This window comes from Ruditapes philippinarum, unplaced genomic scaffold, assembly GCF_026571515.1.
Source record: "Ruditapes philippinarum isolate M1 unplaced genomic scaffold, ASM2657151v2 ctg756_1_1_1_1, whole genome shotgun sequence".
Lineage (NCBI taxonomy): Eukaryota > Metazoa > Mollusca > Bivalvia > Venerida > Veneridae > Ruditapes > Ruditapes philippinarum.
This window is the reverse complement of record NW_026864914.1, coordinates 488623-511420: the sequence shown is the minus strand read 5'-3', so window position 1 is coordinate 511420 and position 22798 is coordinate 488623. Positions and strand designations below refer to the sequence as shown.

General features: G+C 32.1%; 1 protein-coding gene across 5 annotated transcripts in view; it reads right to left on the bottom strand.

Annotated features, from left to right (window-relative positions):
• Positions 1-445: 445 nt before the first annotated feature.
• Positions 446-22798, bottom strand: part of LOC132727270 (phosphorylase b kinase gamma catalytic chain, skeletal muscle/heart isoform-like) — a 61169-nt gene continuing 38816 nt past the window's right edge. For all 5 annotated transcript variants that reach the window (XM_060712697.1, XM_060712698.1, XM_060712700.1 and 2 more), the window contains 7 exons: positions 17073-17138; positions 14206-14278; positions 11235-11325; positions 8349-8593; positions 6484-6564; positions 3307-3348; positions 446-2978 (listed from right to left, as the gene is read on the bottom strand). In XM_060712697.1, the coding sequence (XP_060568680.1) occupies positions 2739-2978; positions 3307-3348; positions 6484-6564; positions 8349-8593; positions 11235-11325; positions 14206-14278; positions 17073-17138 (838 nt within the window). In that variant the 3' untranslated portion in view covers positions 446-2738. The remainder of the gene's footprint in view (positions 2979-3306; positions 3349-6483; positions 6565-8348; positions 8594-11234; positions 11326-14205; positions 14279-17072; positions 17139-22798) is intronic.

The following is a 22798-nucleotide window of genomic DNA, read 5'->3' as shown; positions in this document are numbered from 1 at the left end:
CAAGTCGTCAGACAAACACATTAATTCACTTATTTTTCTTAATCTATTCAATCTAAAAAATTGGAATTATCTCCCTTTGGCAGAATGAAATATATGAAAAACCAACTTTAAAAAATCTTAGCTTACAGCAAAAAATTGAATTATCTCCCTTTAATGATGACTGAGTTATATTTATAACATATTAGCAAGAAAATTTTGTTGCATTTTTTTGTCTGTCATTTAAATTTAGACATAAAATAAAAAACAATTTATTAGAATTTTTTCTTAAACATACCAAATCATTACCCAAACAATAGATGCATCATGCATGCAATAATTTATTATTTTTAAATACTTCAAACAAATTCAACTTTTGATATTTTTGTAATTTTTTTGAAAATTTTATTTTCTTAAATAAAAGTTGTAACACTATAACAAGAAAGTAACTAAATAACTAACAAGTAAAGAATTCTGAGAACTTTTTAATCCCTGCAAACAATACAGTTTTTATCATTAAATGGACTACCTGTTTAACAAAGGCAGTGATTTTTCTATAATACTACAAAATCAGTCATTTATTGCACATAACATGCAAGTTATTAATTGAATTTTGAATCTTTTATCTTTTTTAATTGTTAGTATTTTTTTCTCAAAGTTGATTTTCATGGAATAGTTTGGCTTATCTTAAGGCATGCAGGTATAATAATTAATTTATCAGTATCAAAATGATAAAATTCTTGTCCCAGAGCAGGATTGTAAATCAAGGAACCAGCTAAAAAAATTGTTTCTGCATTATTCAGGGAAGAAAAATAACTGTTTTTAACTTAAAATTCAACTAGAACTATCACTAAATGTGATTAATACCCCCACAAGACTGCTTCAGAAATGAGGATGTTACTAGTAACAGAATACCTTGTAAAAGAATTGAAATATAGAGTTATGGTTGTGGGTAATTAGATAGTTGTGGTTCTTGTATGTTGCATTTCCTTTCAATGTGGTTGGCCATTGATGAAGTTTTATTGAATTACTCTGTAATAAGTCCAGAAAGACAACGAAAAGAAACAAAGGGCAATAACTCTATAAATACTGAAGATGGACTGCACTTCCTCTTATTGTGCTTGACCATTGTATGAAGTTGTTTTGTATTCCAACCAGTATGTTTTAAGTTATGCTTCAGACAAGGAAAAGTATCAAAGGGCAGTAACTCTGTATTTTGTCAAAATGGAGTTATGGCTCTTGTGCACTGCACATCCTTTTAATGTCCTTGACAACTGTATGAAGTTGTATTGAATTTTAAACAGTAGTTTTCAAATTATGCTCTGGACAAGGAAAAGTAGCAAAGGGCAATAACTCTGTAATTAGTCAAGATGGAGTTATGGTTCTTGTGCACTGCACTTCCTCTCAATGTGCTTGACCATTGTATGAAGTTATATTGAATTCCAACTATTAATCTTCAAGTTATGCTCCAGACAAAAAAAGCAATGGAAAAGTAACACAGGACAATAACTCTGTAATTACTTTAGATAGAGTTATGGTTCTTGTGCACTGCACTTCCCCTTATTGTGTTTGACAATTGTATTGAGTTGTTTTGAATTCCATCCAGTAGCTTTCAAGTTATGCCCCGGACAAGGAAAAGAAACCAAGGGCAATTACTCTGTAATTAGTCAACATAGGGTTAGAGTTCTTGTGCACTGCACTTTCTCTCAATGTGCTTGACCATTGTATGAAGTTATATTGAATTCCAACTATTAGTCTTCAAGTTATGGTCTGGACAAAAGAAAGGAATGAAAAAGTAACAAAGGGCAATAACTCTGTAATTACTTTAGATAGAGTTATGGTTCTTGTGCACTGCACTTCCCCTTATTGTGTTTGACAATTGTATGAAGTTGTTTTGAATTTCAACCTGTAGTTTTCAAGTTATGCCCCGGACAAGGAAAAGTAACAAAGGGCAATAACTCTGTAATTAGCCAAGATAGAGTTATGGTTCTTGTGCACTGCACTTCCTCTCAATGTGCTTGACCATTGCGTGTAGTTATATTGAATTCCAATCATTAGTCTTCAAGTTATGCTCCGGACAAGGAAAATGCAACGGACGTCTGGACCGACCGACCGACCACCGGGTGACTCCTATATACCCCCCCAAACCTTGTTTTTGGGGGTATAAAAACAACATCTTAACATAAAAAAACTTCAACAAAGCAGACAACAGAAAATAAATGACATCACACATGACATCGCAGAAAAGTTCATGACATCATTCCAACAAACACATAGCACTTGGCTCAACTATTTCTTCAGTAATATTATCATAATGCTGACGTTAACAGTGTTTTGTGGACTAGTGATATACTCATTCAAAAATGTCGCAAATTTTGCATTTACATTTTCAGAATGAAAAAAGAACAGTTAAAAAAAAATCTCCTTTTTCTGCGATATTAATGAATAATATTGTGCATCCAATACTGTTGTGCATTTGCAAGTAGAAAACATTTCCAGCAAATTGAATAATTCATTGCAAGGATTGTAAAAATACTTTTTTTTTGCTCAGTAACAGGCAAACATAAATCGTTCTTTAACAAACAAACTGGGACCTGTGAGTGCAATTCTGTTCCTTTCAAACTGTAATTCAGTTCCACTAAAACGTTTTTATAAACTACAAGCTTTTACGATATCACATTTTGTTTTTTCTGAAGCTGAACTACTACCAGAACGGGATTTGTTAAAAGATTCGGTAAATTATCCTAAAACAATATTTTTTATCATCTAGGAAATTCACTTTGCCATTCCTCACGTGGCACGTGCTCAAACAAAGCCGCACGGTTTTGATTGTCTGCTTTCTTCACCCAGTGTCCGTACATTTTGAAAGCACAACCGTCGAGAAGTTTGCGACAAAATTTAACACTATATGGATTAGTCTGAAGAACATCTATAGAAACCGGGGGTGGGTTGTTGAAAAAGAACTTCAGTCGGTAGAAGAAATTCACACACAGTACAGCAGCCTGAAAATGAACAATTCAATAAAATAAGCATTCTATTAAAGGGAAACAATCCATTAGAGACTAAATTAAATCCGTTTCAGTTTCCTCCCTTGTAGAATGATAAAGACAATATATTCAGGCTGTTCAATCAGTTTTATTTCATAAGACTATTGATTATAATAACAAAATCAATTAGGAGGATAATCTTGGATAAAACAAAGAAAGCCATTAAAAAAGTTTATTAATCTACTACAATAGTCAATCTTTTACACTGACAGTTTTTCTTTTTGTTTATTTTTTATTACGTACATGTTTATATATATTTTTGAAAAAAAATTTGATTGTTTACCTTAAAATGTTTCTTGGCTTCGAATTTCTTCTCTGGAGTGATCTGAAATAGAGAAAGACAAACATTTTAACATCAAACCGAACTTCATTACATAAAGTGAACAGTTTACTTGCACATACAGGCACATCAAATACATTTTCAATCAACTATTTTCCTTTAAGCAGATTGACAATAACCACTAGTAGCAGACGGACAATATTCACTATAAGCAGACGGACATTTTCCATTATAAACAGAATGATAATTCTTACTATAAGCAGCTGTACAGTTTTCAATAAGCAGACGGACAATTCTGACTATAAGCGGACAACTTTCTTTTACCTGAATTCAAAATACCACTTGCATCCAAGCACAAACCAGACTACTTTGACGTCAATGAACTTAAAATTCTTTTTCTAAGTTAAAATGCAACATTTCCATAGCAACCAAATTTCATCAGGAAAATTGAATTGGAAAGAAATGTCTGTTAGAAATGTTTTCCAATATCTAACGGCTAATCTGTCAATTTACTAGATGCGCATTACGTTGCACAGATCGATCGTGACATCAATGTCATTACCTCAAAGCTCCTGTTAAACAAAAAAGCTTGTTATCTGCCAAATACGCAAAAAGCACTTGATTAGGAAACTCAAATGTGATGGCCGACATACCCAAAGTTTTTTTCCCTAATTTCTTATTTAGTCAATACTTAAACTTAAAATTTCTTCATTTGCATAGTGGAAAAGGCCTACTTTTACTTTATAACTGTCCATTAGTTTGAACTTTATAATCAAGAAATAACCAGTTTATAGTATATGAAAACTAATATGGTTAGTTTAATTTATACAAATTATATTTCTTACAAATTATATTTAGTTTGTGTTGGAAGCTGTAAGCTTATTGAAACACTCTCGAATACATTCCTGGAACAACCAGTACTAAGCAATGAGTGTTATTAATAAGTTTCTTGCTTACGGAAACTACAGCTTGCGCCTGACAAAGTTTGAACCCATGCAGTCACCAATACTTAGATAACTAGTCTGACATGTTACCACTTGGCCACACAGCCACTCTATATATATTTAAACTAATAAAATTTTTGTAGACTTTTTGTTGTTAATGTAAGTTTTCCATTAAAAACTTTAAAGTCAACACCTTAAAAATTAGCTACCGGTACACCATATTTTGTTATTCTATGCACGTCCAAAAGTTGTTTACGTGACAAACAAATTGTCTGCATCTCATAAAACTAGAAGAGCAGCAGACGCCTCTGTTTTTTCTTAAGGCAACACCAAAAAAAACCTAATGACATTTATGGGTAATATCTGATTTCCCAGACTTAAATTAAGAATTTTAAAGTAAACAAGATGATTGAAATGCTAGTTACGGGGGCAGTTGTTTACCTCAATAATGTCTACAATATCTATTTGACTATCTTTTGAAATCATGGTAAAAGGAAAGTAAAGCCCCAAAATCAATTCTTAGAAACTATTTTCATACACTAAAATATGTATTTTAGATATCTTGAATTTTTCTACTTTTCTTTGAAATCATCTCAGAAAAGAAATAGTTTGTAAATCTAATAAGTAAGAAATTGATTAATTTAATTTTACGAAATAAATTTGAATAGTTTTTACCAAGTATTCCTCAAAACAAAACGTTTCAGAAGGCATTTTATATGTAAATTTTTGACACTTAATCCTAGAAAACTTGCAACTTTTGTCATTTAAATTTGCACAACATATCCTTTCAAATAAATCATCTTTTTTCCCCTATTTTTACTCTTTTCATGATTTCATTTTATCTAATATCTATAATTATACATAAATAAATATACATGTGTGTATACCTATATAGTTATAAATTAGGTAATATCCTTAATTAAGCAGGCCAGTGACCCAAGTATTTTGTCACATTTTATATCAAGATAATCGTAAGTCAATCATTTTGACATGAGTGCACTTCCTTCCAGGACCCCCCGCCACCCATAAAATTAATTTTATCACTGCATCAAAACACCCCTCATACTACATAATTCATCATCTTTATTATCCCCTTTAAACCATTTTACAGTAAATTATTCTAAAAATGGCCTACAGCGCATACCTAACCTACAACACATTTACAAATTTATAACAATTAATTTCAACATTTTATCCATTTAAATTTGAATGCAGACGCATCGATCATAACTTCTGTCGTCTGCCTGTCAAACGTGCATAGATAAAGTATTGATAATATATAATTAAACAGGTAACCCGATTTTATCAATTTGTTAACAATTACATAGGCAATTAAAATATCTATATTTGAAGTGCATAAAGAAATGCACCTTCGTCATGAATCTTTCAAAACATTTATCTGTTTGAATTATTCATTAATAAATGATTAATGTCAACTTTTTTTCTTGCATTCTTTTCTTTGCTTTGTTTAATTGTCGAAGGTTTCCTCTATTTTACCATTAACACTGCCAGATACAAAAAAATCTTGCATCCTTAAAGTATGTTTACAAAATGTCTAAGTGTCTGTTTCCAAGTTTGCACCAAAGTTGATTAAACTTATCAAACTTGTATTTTGTCCTCTCCCTTTGAACTAGGGAAAAATAAATGGATATCAAAGACCAAAATACCCAAACAGGGAATGTATTAGGGTAGTAGTGTTTTGGATAGGTGTCTGATGCTTGCAGCTTAAAATATCATTTACTTTTTTTTTAAAAATGAAACTTCTAATTCAGGAAATAAACGAAAAATATTTTGGAGAAAAGGCCCAAAATTAGTAGCTTAAAAATTTAAAATGATAAAAAGTGAAATAAAATTGTTACAAATCCAGATTTTCTGTACATATTTCATAACAAAAGGCCATTACTTTTGCCAAAAATGATCAAATAACAATATGAAAATGTGCTATAATACCAGGGCATATTGAAATCCCTTAAAAAATGTTGGCGTTGTGCACATAAAAGAAATTGTTTACAGCCAGCCACTAACATCTGCAAATCTAGGAACCATTGTTAATAAAAATATCAATAGGTTCATAAAGATGGTAGTTATGTCACGATGGTAATACAGTAACAGTTTGAGGGTTGACCGCAATACTGTAGTAACTTATATGAAATAAAGAAGAACTTACAACAGTTTTGCGATCAACCCTTGGAACTATAATCAGCTAGTTATCATGACATAATTCTGTTTAACTTACATCTATATGAAAGAACGTGTGCGCCAGTGCTTCCTTTGCTGTGAGTCTTTTTCTAGGGTCAACAACTAACAACTTGGAAATCTGAAAAACAAACCAACAAAACACAATGTAAAATTATCTTTTTAAATATTTAACTAGAATATCAATTATTCCTTGGTTTTGGCATTAAGAAAATAGTACATTTAATAAGTTATACCATAAATGCAGTTCTTTTACTGTGGTCAAATGACATTATATATGCCAACATCTCCAATATTCTTTATATAACAGCTCAGTGGAAGGCAAGAGAGGGGCAGCAAAAATACAACTAAAAGTCTAAAAAACAGATAGATATTTTTGTATAAAAACAAAAATCTTAATATATCAATACTTTTGTATATCCGAAAAACAAACAACATTATATTTTGTTCCGGCTTTTACGATTTATTTAAAATATTTCAATATCCGCACATACAACAGTCCTCAGGTTACAATTAAAATATTTAATCCAGCAACCAATTGTAAAGTCAAACCACATAAAGATTACCATTCTATTAATAATCTTAAACAATACTGATAGTGATATTTCGGTAAAGAAAAAAAAAATCGGTCAAGTCATAAATGCACTCTTGTCTTATATCATCGTATTTATCAAAATATGATATAATCATGCATGTAATTTGATAATACACTAACTTCAATTCAAACCTGACGTCATTTTTAAAGATAGATGCAAAACTGTCCTAAATTTGTCATAAAATTCAAAAAGTTACATCAGTAATGAACTGAACTTTTTGATTTACATGCAGTTACGTGAGAATTTGAACGAAAAATTTTGTCAAAATAGATAATGCTTCCTTTGCATAGCATTGAGATATTTATAATGATAGTCTAACCTTGCAAAATTTTTTTTTTAACTAAATGCGCAGAAAAGTTGAAAAGAAACTAGACTGCATTTTAGTCGAACAAAATTATCAACAAAGTTTTACTCAAATTAATTTTTGTTTTTCTTACGTTGTTATTTATTATTTCAAAGCAATTTAAAATTCTTTGTCATACTGAAAATATCAATGTCACATGATTCAGTGACTTAAAAAAAGTTTATTTTTAACAAGTCTGCCACCTAGGGTTGAGTCGATGACTTTTCAACATTAAAGCAAAAAGGAAAACATCCAATCCATCAATTTATGTAAGAAGTAATGTGTCTGTGAATGTGTCTGTGACACAAAAGGTTGGTAGATATTGATTTGGTCTGTGGGATGTTTCTCTCTTTCAATATTTACAATTTTTTTTTCCAAACATGGCATCGAAGTAAAAATGTATAGTTTCTAACGTCATATACAGATACATTGTACTACCCAGAGAAAAGGCCTAAAGAGTTTTTTTAAATATAGCTGCTGACATATAAAAATTCAGTTATTTAATTCTTCCATGTACTTATTTCATATTTCTGAAACTTTTTAGAAATGTATGAGGTTTGGGAAATAAGAATTTACACTTATTTTCACTGTAGAATTTTAGCAAATTGTACAATTTAGTGACTTTTCAATTCATTCTTCTGCTTCAAAAACTAATATTGTACTTTAACCTATGTACCAACATTTTAATTAAACAGGAAATAGTTCTGAAAATAAGCTTTTTATATATCTGTAGGTTCCAATCAAGTCAGTGCATTAAATATTAAATATCACATGTGAAGAAGCTATTCAGATACAGGTTACAGAAGTTCAGTGATTCTACTCATGTACCAAACCAGCTTGTCACTAAAATAATGCCGAGGGGCACACCACACCTGAGGTATTCTTTCACCAGTAAAGCTGTGAAGTCACCTATAACCTTAACAGTGTTAAGTGGTATAAAACCAGACCGAAAGAAAAAATACCAACCAGATCTTTTGGTGATTGACTGACGTCGTCCCACTCGGGGCTCCCAAATTTATAATTCCCTTGCATTATCATTCGTAACATTTGCATTTGTTTTCGATGCCAGAAAGGTGGCGCTCCACACAGTAATGTATACATAATTACACCACACGCCCACATATCTACCTCATGTCTGTACCCTGGGACATTGTCGTACATAGATACAGCCAGTACTTCCGGTGCAAGGTAACCCGGTGTTCCGCAGAGTTCTACAAAATAGATGTGATATTTGTGATAAAAATGTGGATAATAAACTTTGTGAAATAATGCTTGAAAATCTCTTAAATTTGTTTAATAGATAGTGCTCTAGCATCAATAATGACTTGCCTATAATATCATATCACTTTAGAGTCATCAGTCTAGCCTTTGCAGTCTGACCATGACCAGGCTCTATGATGTTTGCTGCTATATTTCATTTTAGTGTCCAGCTTTTATTTGTCATCCAATGAAAACGCTGTATTTCTTAAGAATTGTGCGTGTTAATTTTCATAGAAGAACAAAAGTCGATTATATCAAATTCCGTTCATAGTCACTTCTATTTTTCATAGTACTTCATAGAACTGCATAGTGACATAATTAAGTGAATAATAATGAGGCCAAATAAAGCTTGACACTAAGTTTGTTAGTATTCATCCGTGACTGTTCTACAGAAATTAGAAACATCCTCCCGTCACTATCGCTTCTGTTGAAGTTTTTAATTTCTGTAGAAATAGCACGGATGAACACTAACATATACATATAAAACATTATATTGATATGGAAATTCAACCAGTTCAAAACAATTATTAACATGATCATGTTTATTACAGAAATTCAGCAACATGTTGGTTAAAGGGTTACATAGCAGTTCTCAAAATCTGCACTCATCAGAAGAACTAGGACATTACTTTCACTTTCATATGATTAACCAAAATTTAAACTTATTCCATTAAATAACGAGATTCTTGCCTAACTAGGACTCTTGTTTCTGTTTCATAAAGATAAGATTGTTCAAATCAAAGCAGAAAATCTAATTATAGAAACACAAGATGCACTTGATTTATATCAAGTTGCCCACTTGATTAAAATAAATAGAACTTGTTCAAACTACACATGATTTATAAACAAGCACATTCTGTTACATCCCACATTGTCAATAGAGAAGTTTACAGAGTGCTTTTAAAATCTGACATTTAACATGTGCAAGTACAAAAAGCAAATACTTAACATTTTTGTATCAAAAGATTGGAAATATTTGAATAATAAACCTGAACCTAATGTAAGATTACAACTATTCTGGTACTTAAATAAACTTAAGAACTATTTGTCTAGTTTTTTCTATGGGTCAGCATAGTATGGAAGTCTAGCTTACCAAACAATAATATACAGTCATGTACATAATTCTAAACCAAGACTTGTCCTTGACAATTAAGTATCAACTACCCCACTGCTTGTTAGAATTACAAGTCCCATTTACTGAAAATTATAATTTGAACCCGACACATTGAAAGTAATGTTTTTCCTTTAAAGGGCTTTACTTGTTAACCTTTCATTTACAACCTGAATTGTTTTATACCTTAGCTTGCTTGCAGCAAATACCACTGCAAAAAGTGCAGACCAAGGTTGGCCGGTACATCTGTTCTATCTGATCATGGTCTGCATTGTTTACATATCAATTATTACATACTTGACCCACAAGTATCTGTGCCTGTGGATACATGTAGCCACTGACTATATATTAAACACAAGGAAGAAAAATTAACAGTATTCTAATGTATAAGCTAGAGTTTACAACATAGATGTATATTGGAATTTTATACAAAGGCTCAACAATATTAATTTTATGACAGTGTGCAGGAACAATTATGTATTTTTTTTATTTATGTGTCACTGGTTTTCTATTCTCATCTGTTTTAATACTCTATATATAAATTATCATTATAATAACAGGTATGGCAATTTGTCTGGTTTTCTTACACACTGCAATTTATGCATTCCAGCTTTTTTTAATTAACACGCCTCTGAATTCACTCCACCAATTTACAGTAAAATCTTTTGCTTGAAGAATGCCACTGAATAAAGGCTGTAACAAAATTTTAATGGTGTAAGTAACAACCCCAACACAGGACTGACTTATATAAAGTAGATAAAAAAGAAGGCTTGTTTGTTTGCTTTAGAAAAGGACCAGTCTGCTCAAGAATTTCGGTCGTATTATTTGTAAGTACTAACAAGTGTTTTTTACTTTATGTGCTGGCTTTCACCCAAGTTGTATCTTTGTATCAGCCATAGAGGGCAAAATGACCTTTTTCCTTCCCTCCTGAGAATACCAGGACGGACCAAGTGACTGTGATGTTTCAACCCATTCACTTCAAGAGTTTTGGGGAAATCAACTTGCACGCTAAAAATTACCCACAGTGTGACGCCGATGCCCATGCCTGGGTAAGTGCAACAGCTCTCTCAATTCTTTAAATAGTCAAGCTAATAAATGGGAGTTAAATATCAAAATAATAAAATACATTTAATCACTGAACCGTATAAAATCTGATTGTGCTGGCTGACCTTGGCATTGGCTGGTCATTATATTTTTGTTTGGGTTTTAAGTCGCACCAACACAGTATAGGTCATATGGCAGCTTTCCAGCTTTACTGGTGAAGGAAGACTTCAGGTGCCCTTCCGTGCATCATTTCAGGCATGAACTAACAGGCAGCTGAATAGAACCACAGACGTTCCACGTAAGATAGCAGGTCATTATTGATGTTAGCATTAAATGTTTATAGAATGCTAATTGCATGTTTATGATTAAGATGGAACTATCTGTATGCACATGACCATGTTAAATAATTTTATCAGTATTTTCTGATATTATCTTACCTGCTAATTCTTCATTTGGACCAAGGACTGTAGCAAAACCAAAGTCAGATAGCTTCACATTCAAATTATCATCTAAGAGTATATTTTCAGGCTGAAATAAAAAATAAAGAAAGGTATTGAATTTGTTTTCAATTGGATAACACTCTGTCATATGGAGATTTTTAGCTTCATTGGTAGATAATACCAGATGCCCATTGGAATGCTGATACTTCAAGTACAAGTTAGTACCTAGGCAGACCCACACACCAGCAATTCACATCAGCAGTTCACCAGACCTTGAAGATACCTTAAGATGCCTTGAAGATACCTGGAGGACACAGTTAAGATACCTTAAAGATACCTTGAAGATACCTTAAAGACACCTTGAAGATATCTTGAAGATGCTTTGAAGATGCCTTGAAGATACCTTAAAGATACCTTGAATATACCTTAAAGAAACCTTGAAGATACCTTAAAGATACCTTGAAGATACCTAAAACATACCTTGAAGATGCATAATTTTGTCACAATGCTAATACACACCGCTCATCATTCTTACCATCTAGCACACATTGAAGTTCAAATTTGAAAACCACATATATCAAGGACCATGTGACTCAACATCAGCTATCTTTCCTTCCTCACAATTAAAACTACTATTTCACCAAAGGCAAGACATTTAAGTCACATATAAACACAAATATCATTCATACAATATTTTCTTCCCTATAAAATGGATCACCAGTCATACATGTACAAAATTTAATGTACCTTCGATATAAAATACCATTAAAATTATTTTAAAGTTGTTTTAAGTTACTATATATATTTGGTTGCTAAGACAACAACTTGTTTGCATTCATTTACAGCTCCAAGCAAACAAACACAAGTGTTTTATTTTCTTTAATTAAGCTGAATTCAAATACGAGGGCAGATGGTTTTAAAGGCCCGTTATTCCTCAGAATTAAATGCTGTATCATTTTTTATTTCTCAAAAACGTTTTATTTTTGGTATCTTGTTACTGTCTCTAGAAAATACTCATTTTCCATATACATTTCCTATCTTTTGGTTTGGCAATTGGTATAATTATACTAAGAGATCTAGTATTTGTCAAATTACTACTTTGTTTACATTTTGTTACCTAATTTCAACATACTGTACATTCAGTACTACTTTCTTCAGTTGTTCTACATTTAATATGCTCCTAATCCATTATTAAAACATGTTAAAATTGACATTGTTATACATTTTTAAAGAATTTTAAAAAGTACTGATTTTCGATGCATGATGTGCCTTTAACGTAAACTATACTACTGTAAACGTCATAGAATGTGCGACAGATGTCTCAGGAATGTTAAAACGATTTTTTACACGATCTCTAATCAAGATGTGAACTAGATAGAAGGCACACCTTTATTGAATTTGCATGTCGTGTTTACATATGATGAATGTTTGTATATTAGACGTTTAACAATATCAACATGATCATAATTTTGAAGTCATAGGGGCGAATTTTCTAACATTATAAGAAACTGTTTGATCAACCATGAATATTTTTACTTGTATCATAAAATCATTTACTTAAATATTATTATTTACAGATAAACCTGTCAAAAAAGGCTGTTCTTGGCAAACAGAAAACAACATTATGTTACAAGTGATTTCTTAATGCAGGTATTCTTGCACAAGGGGTTTCTTAACACAAGTATTCTTGTACTAAAATTTACAGATACATTGTTGGCCTTTAAGTCAAGTTTTCTTCTTTTCTAAATCATCTATACTTGGACAAGATGTGATTTGTATTAGTATGTTTAAACACACTTAAGGTAACAAATATACATATAAATCAATCTTTTACATTATAAACATTTCATAATGTCTTATTATATTTCTTAAACGCGAATGAAAATCTTAAGTACGAATTTTTCCAATTATTTGTGAGCTTAATTTATCTTTAGCCGATTTCACAGTAGTACTCAATTTAACAGACTTGCAAACAAAAATCAATTGTTACCAAAATGATTTAATTAGTTTACCAGGAAAACCGCACTCATAATCAAAATCAAGTCCGTGCATTTTATTACGCATATAAAATCTATTTATAGCAACAACGGTAATTTCATTGTGAATACCTAGATGACAATGAGAAGCAATAATCAGATGTCATTGACATATTGGGACGTTCCATAAATAAACTACAAAAGATAATATTGTCTGATAAATCAACCTCCGTCTACAAGATTTATTACACGAGTTGAAAATGTGACCAAAAAACAGTAATTAAATGTCTACACTTCATCCTGCACACCTTCTATAGATGCAATTCACTTCCCACGCGCAATCATTTACAAGGAAATAAAAAAGTCAAGTTTCTACAAGGGCGGTATTTCATTTGAAATAGGAGTTTAAGTTAAATTCACTGTGAATGACACAGAATTAATTCAGGGAATTACTGATGTTTCATTAACGAACATCTTACAAATGATTTCCCATGCCTTTGAGATAAAAATTCGTTTTCACATCTTTCTTTAACTTAAACATTTAATAAATGTACTACAAATCTGACATGGATTTTGTTGCCACTCAGCTACTGGGTGCATCAACTTCTTTCATGCTTTACTAGAGACTATAAATCTGAACAGAGGCACAGTGTAGAACCACTTGCCATCCTTTTGACTAACAGGCCGAAGGTGGGGATTTTAGATGCCACAGCCCGGAAATTGAAAAATTGGAGAATTTTGCCCCAGGTCGGGGATGTGGCATATATATTGAGGGCTTGGTGCGAAAGGATTGTAACTCATGTTACATAAAGGAGATACGACCCTTTCACACCAAGCTGTCTAAATGGGTCATACTGACATGGTTAATGCAAATTTACATTTATTTTACAAACATATGATTATAATTGTGCAATAAAAGGCAGATGTACAGTGACTCAATATGAATGAATGATCAAACAAATGAATGAATCAACAAATACTTTTATTCTTACCTTTAAATCTCTATGAACTATATTTTTGCTATGTAAATACTCTACAGCTGTTAGTAACTGTTTCATAATGACTCTGAAAGTACAAGAACAGAAAATCATTATGTCAGATAATTGTTATAACTGAAAGTATAGTATACATGTAAGACAATATCCCTTTTGTATACTAGCAACTATGCCAGACTTGCCTTTATTTTATGTAATGAGCCAAATGAGCCCATGAGTATCTGAGCAATTTTACCTGGCTTTATAATTATACTGATTGTTGCTTAAGTTAATTAATAACCCATACACTGCTAAATGTATAAAATGGACTTGTCCATCTTTCAATCTTTCAATCTGGACCAAACCCAAGCATTCATTATTTTTAGGAAAAATTTCAACAAAAAAAAGTTTTGACAGATCAGTGCACCTTTGTCATGCCAGATCTTGTTCTGCACTGGGCGCCTAGGTATATTTAGTTGTTGCAAGCTGGCATAAAGGGTTATAATCAAAATCCCTCATATTCAAACAGTAGTTAGCATTCAGGCCACAGGTGGCAGTATCAGTGTTTGGACACCCCACACTTATCTGCCCCTGGACCCCTACTACAATCCTGAAAAAAAAATAATTCAACACTCTAAGGCTTAGTAATTTCCACTATCAAAATTATAGTTATAGAAAGGTGAAAAGCCTACTATATGTTCATTTGCCAAACAATGTGGAACACGGGAAATCGTCGTTTCGGCGACTGAGGCGCTGTGATTTAGGCAAGTCTAATATTCAAATTTAGTATATTGAGGGATGTAGGGATGTAAAGTATAATGTACTTATGTAGATCACAGGTTAGGTGTGGTCCAGAAATCGAGATCCTAAATTGAAGGATATAACTACTTGACTTTAATATATCATTAGTGTCTGTGACCTTTCATATGTCCATTTGTGTACACATATATTTCATAGATACTATATGTATAACTATAAATATAATGCCAAGAAAAAGTAATTTCAAATATTTCTAGCGACATAGATACAGCATTTTCCTCCGATATTCCTTTTTAAAAATTGTGATTAAATACCATTTTTCAGCAAAGAAAAAAGTTAATGAGATTCACTGGTGTTGAAAATGTGTATCATTATTCTAAGCGAGCTGCAGTTTCATCACATTGCATTTACATTTTTTTTTGGTGGGTGGGGTGTGATATATTAGTGATGACTCAGCAATATTTACAAATCTAGAAAAAGCAAGATAAAACTCTATCCATTTAACTAGAAAAATTGATGTAAACTTCCTTTGAACTTGGTAACCTCCCATTAAGCTACCAAACTTCCTCTTTTTTCCTGTTTATATAAACTTTGATACTCTAATTTTTCTGTTTATATAAACTTTGATACCCAATTTTGTTTCTGTTTTCTACTAAAGTTTTTTTGCGGATCAAAACAAGAAGGAGCAGATAATGATCTAACATGATAAAAGCAGACACAATTTTTCAGTAAAAAAATATTAATCATTTTTTGGCAGAAATAGTTTATAAAAATAAGCAAGTGTTCTGGTTAAAGAACTAAATGATCATTGCACATTAGTCTATATGAAAATATGTTCCACTTGGTAATTTATTGGTTTAAATCAAAATTTATTGACAAGAATAATTTCATGTCATAGAACTGACTTTTAATTGTGAAGTAATTGATAAAGGGTCAACAAAAACTTTTACAGATAATCTACTTGCCCTTCACCGCTGTGGGTTCGAATCCCGACAGGGACGAAACGTTGGTGGTTCTACTCAGGTGCCTGTTTGTGCCTGAAAAAAAGCATGGAAGGGCACCCGAGGTCATCCTCCACCAATAAAGCTGAAACGTTGCCATATGACCTATACTGTGTCGGTGTGACGTAAAAAATCGTATTAAACAAATTAAACAAGATAATCCACACATTTACTCAATGATGACCCAACATTCCAAAGTATGACTTTTACACAGTAACTATGTTGTATAAACCCACATATCAAAACATGCTTTAGGATGTTGATTTTTTTACCAGGTAAATATTCATTAATCAGTTACACCTACCTAACAGCATGAGTAACTTAAATAATTATTCAACTATAGGTCTACCATGATAAAATGACAGATTTTAATCTTAATGATATAGTTACACTAGCATCACAACCCATTAGTGACCAATCTGAACAACCAGAATTTATAATTCTAATTTTAGTAAGAATTTCTAATTTATTCTGACCTATGTATAAAGGTAACCAACCTGTCAAGAAAGACCACTTTTATAGGTCTCTCGACAGACAAGTTTGACTGTAGATTCAATATGATAAACAAGCCCTGGTTACTTGATTTCTATTTCTTTTTATGCTTCAATGTTTAGTGACTTTAGTCATCACCTCTTGGCTAAAATCATTCATGGCTGTGACAGTTTTGGTGTGTTACAACTCCCACCTAGCTTAAAGACAAGCTATTTTCCATGCATATTTAAATTTTTTTATTAATATGGCAAATTTGTCATTATTCTTGGACATTAAGCAACATTTATTATTACACCAGTATCCTTATAATGATCACAAGTCAGATTGACTTACATGTATAATTATTTAACAAAGACATTTTGTCAGACTTAGATTTAAACCCTCACAAATGAAAATTTGTACAAATAACATGTATACAATTTTTTCCTCTTTTCTTCTGAATATTTTATTGAACTTTTTTATGCTGCCAAGTCAAGTGACTATGATGCCTGTATTTATGCCTTCGGAGCCATGTATTAAAGTCTCCGAAATCATAAATTGATAACTGAGTCATTTTGACAAACCTATGTGGATCTAACATCTAAACAAACCAGAATAAACTTGATTTTTATGATAGGAATTTGTTCCACTTACCTAGTTCTTTTCTCTGACAATGTTACTACTTGTGTTAGATAATCAAATAATTCACCCTGTTTACATCTGAAATAAACAAAAAGTTTGGAATCTTTAAAACAAATCTTAGATAAGTTATACATATTCATAATGTAAGGCATCTGCTGTATAAACAAATTCATTATAAACCTGTATATCCCTTCACCTGCTGAAATCAAATTAAGTAAGTGATTTGTCCATCTTCCATTTTATTTGGAAATGTCCATTTATCAATTTTTGGGATTTTGACTTTGATCAGCCAAAGCACCTGGTCAGACTACAAAGATGTCCAGGCTGGCTATAATACTGGTGGCAAAGCCTTTACCAGTTTCAGTTCAAGTAGGGCAAGGATTATACTCAGGTGCATGCAAACTTCATAACCCGAGCAAAATAGTCTTGGCTTTTCTAGGACTACACAATTCTTCTCTAGTAACTGCCAACTTCTTAACATCAATGATTTTATCTCTCTTTTAAGGGAGTTTGGTCTTGACTTTTAAATCATATATTTTACAGTGTTCCAATGATCACCACTGTGAACTAATATCATCAATAACAAATGTCGTCTTTAGTTGATTATCATATAATCTCTTTCTTTGGGGAATTGTTACACAAGATCTATTTTAGAATATTAATTGTGATATACTGGAAATTACTACATCACATATAATATAATTATGACAATTAATGAACTTTTCCTTTGTTCAGGACCCATTTACATCATCAATCTGCCAGTAAACTGTTAATTAATGATTTCACACCTAACATATCTGGCACACTTAAACACAAAGTATGACATTTATACCTTATATAAACCTTTCCAAAAATGACGAAAATAAACCCTGTCCGAAAACTAGCACACCTCTGACATCCGCATGATGTTCAGCAAATTATGTATTAATGTCTTCAATCAAAACCCTTGATTGAACATGCATTGGTATAAGTTTTCTTTATAAGGACTTGACATACAGTATAAACATTGTTATTTGGCACTTTGAAACAAAAATTTTGCTTTTCTTTATATACATGTATTTAAATTGAGTTTTTTAACACAGAAAAATTTTACCGAAGAAAAAGCGAAAATTGTTAAAATGGCAAAAAATGTTAAAATAGCAACATGTGAACAGATTGTGAACGGATTGCTTCGAAGGCATGCGATAAAAATCATCAACAGAAACTAATATGACACAAGCTCGACAGCTTGCGGTTTTTAAGTAACAAATTGGCTGGAAAGAACTTTCATTACTTTTCGTCTTGTATTTTCTGCTGACACTGCAGCTTCTTACGTAATTGAAAGGCATTTCGTTAAATCAATATCGTGTTACACAGTTACAAATATATCAAAATCAAGCAAATCTTTTCTTAAAGAAACTGTCAACAGATATTTTAAGGCTAAAACAGAGCTCAAAATAAATCTTTCTGTGTTGCATGAATCGGTGCCATATATTTAGTCAAAGGTTCAAACAAAACAAGTACTCAGTGCGAACATTTAACTAAAGCAATATAAATAGTTATCATGACTCACAAATATTACACATTAAGTAAGTCATTATTGCCACTTTGTGATGATCAATCTATGCAAAATTCACAAGCACTTAACCGAGAAACAGGGAAAGCTAGTAGAAAACATTTAAAGGTACAAAGTACTTCAACAAATCTATTCCTGATTGGTGATAATTCAATGATGACTAGTATTTGCCACTTTTCACCAATACTCGGTTTATCGAAGACATTAACTTCCATCCAAGAATTTTCCTTTTTCAGTAAGTCATAAAACAAGATTTCATGGCATAATTGGCAAAAACGATCATTTCCATATTTGTCTCAATTGACCAGTCAAAACTCCTGTCTTATAAGGGATCAAATATCGGTCACCATTCACAGAGTTAAAATCTAAATATTGGTCACCATTCAGTGAGTTAAAATCTAAATATTGGTCACCATTCAGTGATCTTAAAATCTTAGCCCTGAAAGAACCCTGCAAAGTTCACCAAAGCTAAAATCAATCAACAGTTACATATTTTGGGTCATTTTTATCACTTTACACAGAATACTAATTTAATGACAACTTTTAATCCAATTAATTAATTGAACAGAATATCAATAATTGATCAGTCTATGATAAAGGTTTATGTACCTTAGCCTGGATCCATAATGTTTATTGGTTATCCAACTTTTAAAGAAAGCAAGAAAAAAATTCAAATCCAGTGGTAAAGAACTGCAAATTTCACCCATTTCCAAAGTTTAAATGTCTCAAAGCCATTTCATTATGTCATTTAAAATTGCACACAAGTTTCCATTGTAAAAAAACTTTTTCCAAGATACTATTAATCAGACCTTCAGATGGGCATTCCTATTTACATTTGTAAATAAATATATAAAAATTTGCAACTTTAATTGTAGGATTGAAAAGAAGTAAAGAATGTTTTAACTAAATTCGGTCACACTGAAAAAATAGGTCACATTTCTTTATCTGCAATCAAAATCTAGAATGTGACCTTAATTTAAACTTAAAATTTGTAGGGCATTCATTTACAATTACGTAAGAGTAAGACACTCGTAATTTGTACTTGAGACCAGTTTATCTCTTACCACCCTAAATCATTTTAAATGGACTTGTCCCTGTATCTTTCAATCTGAAGAGAAAACAGTCATCATATTTAGAGATCAAAATATACTGACTGAATAATTGAGAGTGCAAGACCATTAGTACATTCAGTCACTGCCAGCAGGTTAAAGTTTAAGTAAAGCTGAACCGAACAAGATCTGTTTGGGTGTATGAGGGGTGACGAGGCAGGGTGGGGGTGTTTGAGTGTGTGACCCATTCAAGAGAAGTGTGACTGTAAGTCCAGGCTATGGCAAATTTATACATATTCCCTCTTCTCCAATGTTTTTGGTGTGCACTATAAATATAGAATCTTGCCTAACTGTACAACCAGCCTCAGCAGCATAGCTTATAATCAGTTTGAGGCAGGAGACTTGCAATCTCAACATATTGCAAGTTCGAATCCCAGACTGGCTGGCAAAAATTAGTCTATCGGATGAGACTTTAAATCCAGGTCCCGTATATATATGTATGAGTGTTTAAACACTTGGCATGCTAAAGAACCAGGAGAATCTTCTGGAATTGGGGCATATTTCTGTGCACTTTCCTCCAAAAATCCAAAATGACCAATGCCCTTTTGGAGAACTCGTCCATGTGCCCGGCAACCGATGTCACAAGTATAAATAAACTCAAATACACACACAACACTGTACAATGTCCTTATTGAACTAAGTGAACCATCAAAGAGGTTTAATGCCTTTAATACACAATCAATTCCTATCTAGATCAATGAGGTTGTTGTTTATATGCAGAACATACTGCTTTCCTCATAATGAGCCATATAGCAATTGATGAATGACATTACAACATCTGATTGGAATAAAGATTGTCCAATAGTGGACACATTTTTAGTAAACATGTTTACATCAAATCCAATAAAATACAAATCAGAAGACACTGAATCATGATGGACTCGGATTTCGAAATCTACATGGTCTTTCTTCATTGCAAGTTTATGGACATAATTGTCAATCTTTAGAACAGGTAAACTGTGGTCCAGTGGTATTCAAAGGTAATACTGCATTTGACTACATAATAATCATACAGATCAAAAGGTTGCAAGTTTGATCTTTACTTCTCATACAAAAAATTTATAACAAATATTAGAGGACTTTAAAAAAACCTATTCAGTTGTCATGAATGTAACATATATAATATTTATCAAATTGCAAAATTAAATTTCATTAAACAAGCATGCCATATCAAAATCAACAAAAATGGGGGTACAAAGATTTAAAGATTTGCTTATTTTATCACCTACTTTGCAACATTAGTACCTCTTAATCGACTCATGCATCGCCTTATGTAATTATTTGTACCCACTTAACTTGACTTCTACAATTCAGGTGAACATTTTTTCTGTTCAAATTTATGCTGATAGCAGGCTGAATTAAGGATTTACAGTTGCATTGAGAATTGAAGTTAAACTAACAAATGCGAGTGTTAAACTATCAAATCCGAGCATTCAACAAACAAGAAACAAAATGTCACTTAAGTTTATGTCAAGATAAGAGTATTTCACCAAATACTTAATTTAATTTCTCACATACCTTGCATGTCAAACATACAATTTGTCTCCATGTTGTCTGAAATATTGCTTTTGATTATTTCACACATGTTTACTTTATAAATACCTAGAGTAGGAAATTCAAAAGGTCTGATGGTGTGTAATAGTTTCCGTATCTATAATCTGCATGGGATTTAAATTTGGTAAAACTTCCAAACAAGATAATATTTCAGTAAGAGTAATAATACAAAAACTATTACATTTGACAACTTCTCCACAAAAATATCACAAACATCACTTTAAGGGGAACTTTTCAGATGAAATCAATTCTATCCCTATTTTTGAAATAGTGATGTTTTTTAATGTTTAGGTTTTATACTGCAACAACGTATAGGTGACTAGGTCATAGGGGGACTAAATTCCAGCTTTAATGGTGAAGGAAGACCTCAAGTTACCCTGAGACTGTACATTATATTACTTCATGCACAAACAGGCACCTGAGTAGGACCACCCACATTCCGTAAACCTAGCTGAATAGCTTTCTCACATGTATACTATAATCCAACAACACTTGCGTGGCTTGAACCTACAGTGACGAGAGGCAAGTGGTTTGAAGTCAATGACCTTCACCATTCGGCCTCCGTCTCCCCCTCAAAAAGTGGGGTTAAGAAATGCACGTTTAAGATTTTTCTCTTATCACGATTCATGAGCATGATATAATAATGACATTTGGCAAGTGCATTCAGTTTACATGACTGTACATTATATCATAAACCCAATGTTAAATTTGTAAGACATGAATAGTTTACAAAGACATGCACATGAAAAGAAAACACGTTGAAAAATGCAGATATTGCAGTTGTATTTGGTCTCTACCGGAAATACAAAAACAAAGAAGATTTTTGTTGTGATAATTGTCGTTGGCTAATTAGGATGAAATAACAGACAAGTGAAAGGTAACTGACATACCCTTTCAGGCAGGAAAAGGACATAAAAATTTTTGTCTCACTCCTGAGTACATTGTAAATGCCTGAAATCAGTTTGTTACTGGTCGAATCTGCTACCCACCAGTTCTGAATATTGAAATCCCTGTTATACTAATGGTGTAATATGAGTACATTTTACATTGATTCTTGAACTATTTGTTGCTATTATAAGGGATTTAATAATTATCGGTCTGATTGCACAAACGTGTACCATGATGGTTGGTTCTTTTCTTGTGACAGAGGGCCACAGGAGGATGAGATTATAAATTTAAAATCTAAACCATTTTTCTGATCACCTAATAATTTCTCAAACAGATTTGTCCCTTGAACTTTTGGCTGTGTATTAAACATCCTTCAGATTATCAAAGCAGCTCTTTCTGGTGATAGATATAAAACTGGAACCGATGGTAGTCCAACTAATTGTACTGCAGGACAAGATATTGTGTTATTTTGTGTCTGGAAAATATCTTGCCTAACCCTAGCCTGTCCTCTAGAACCCAGAACAAAATATCTCAGAATCTATCTAAGCTTTGGCACGTCAATATATTTTGACTAGAACCAATGGATGCCATCCTCAGAAACTACAAAGATACCTTTCTAAATGAAAAGGAAA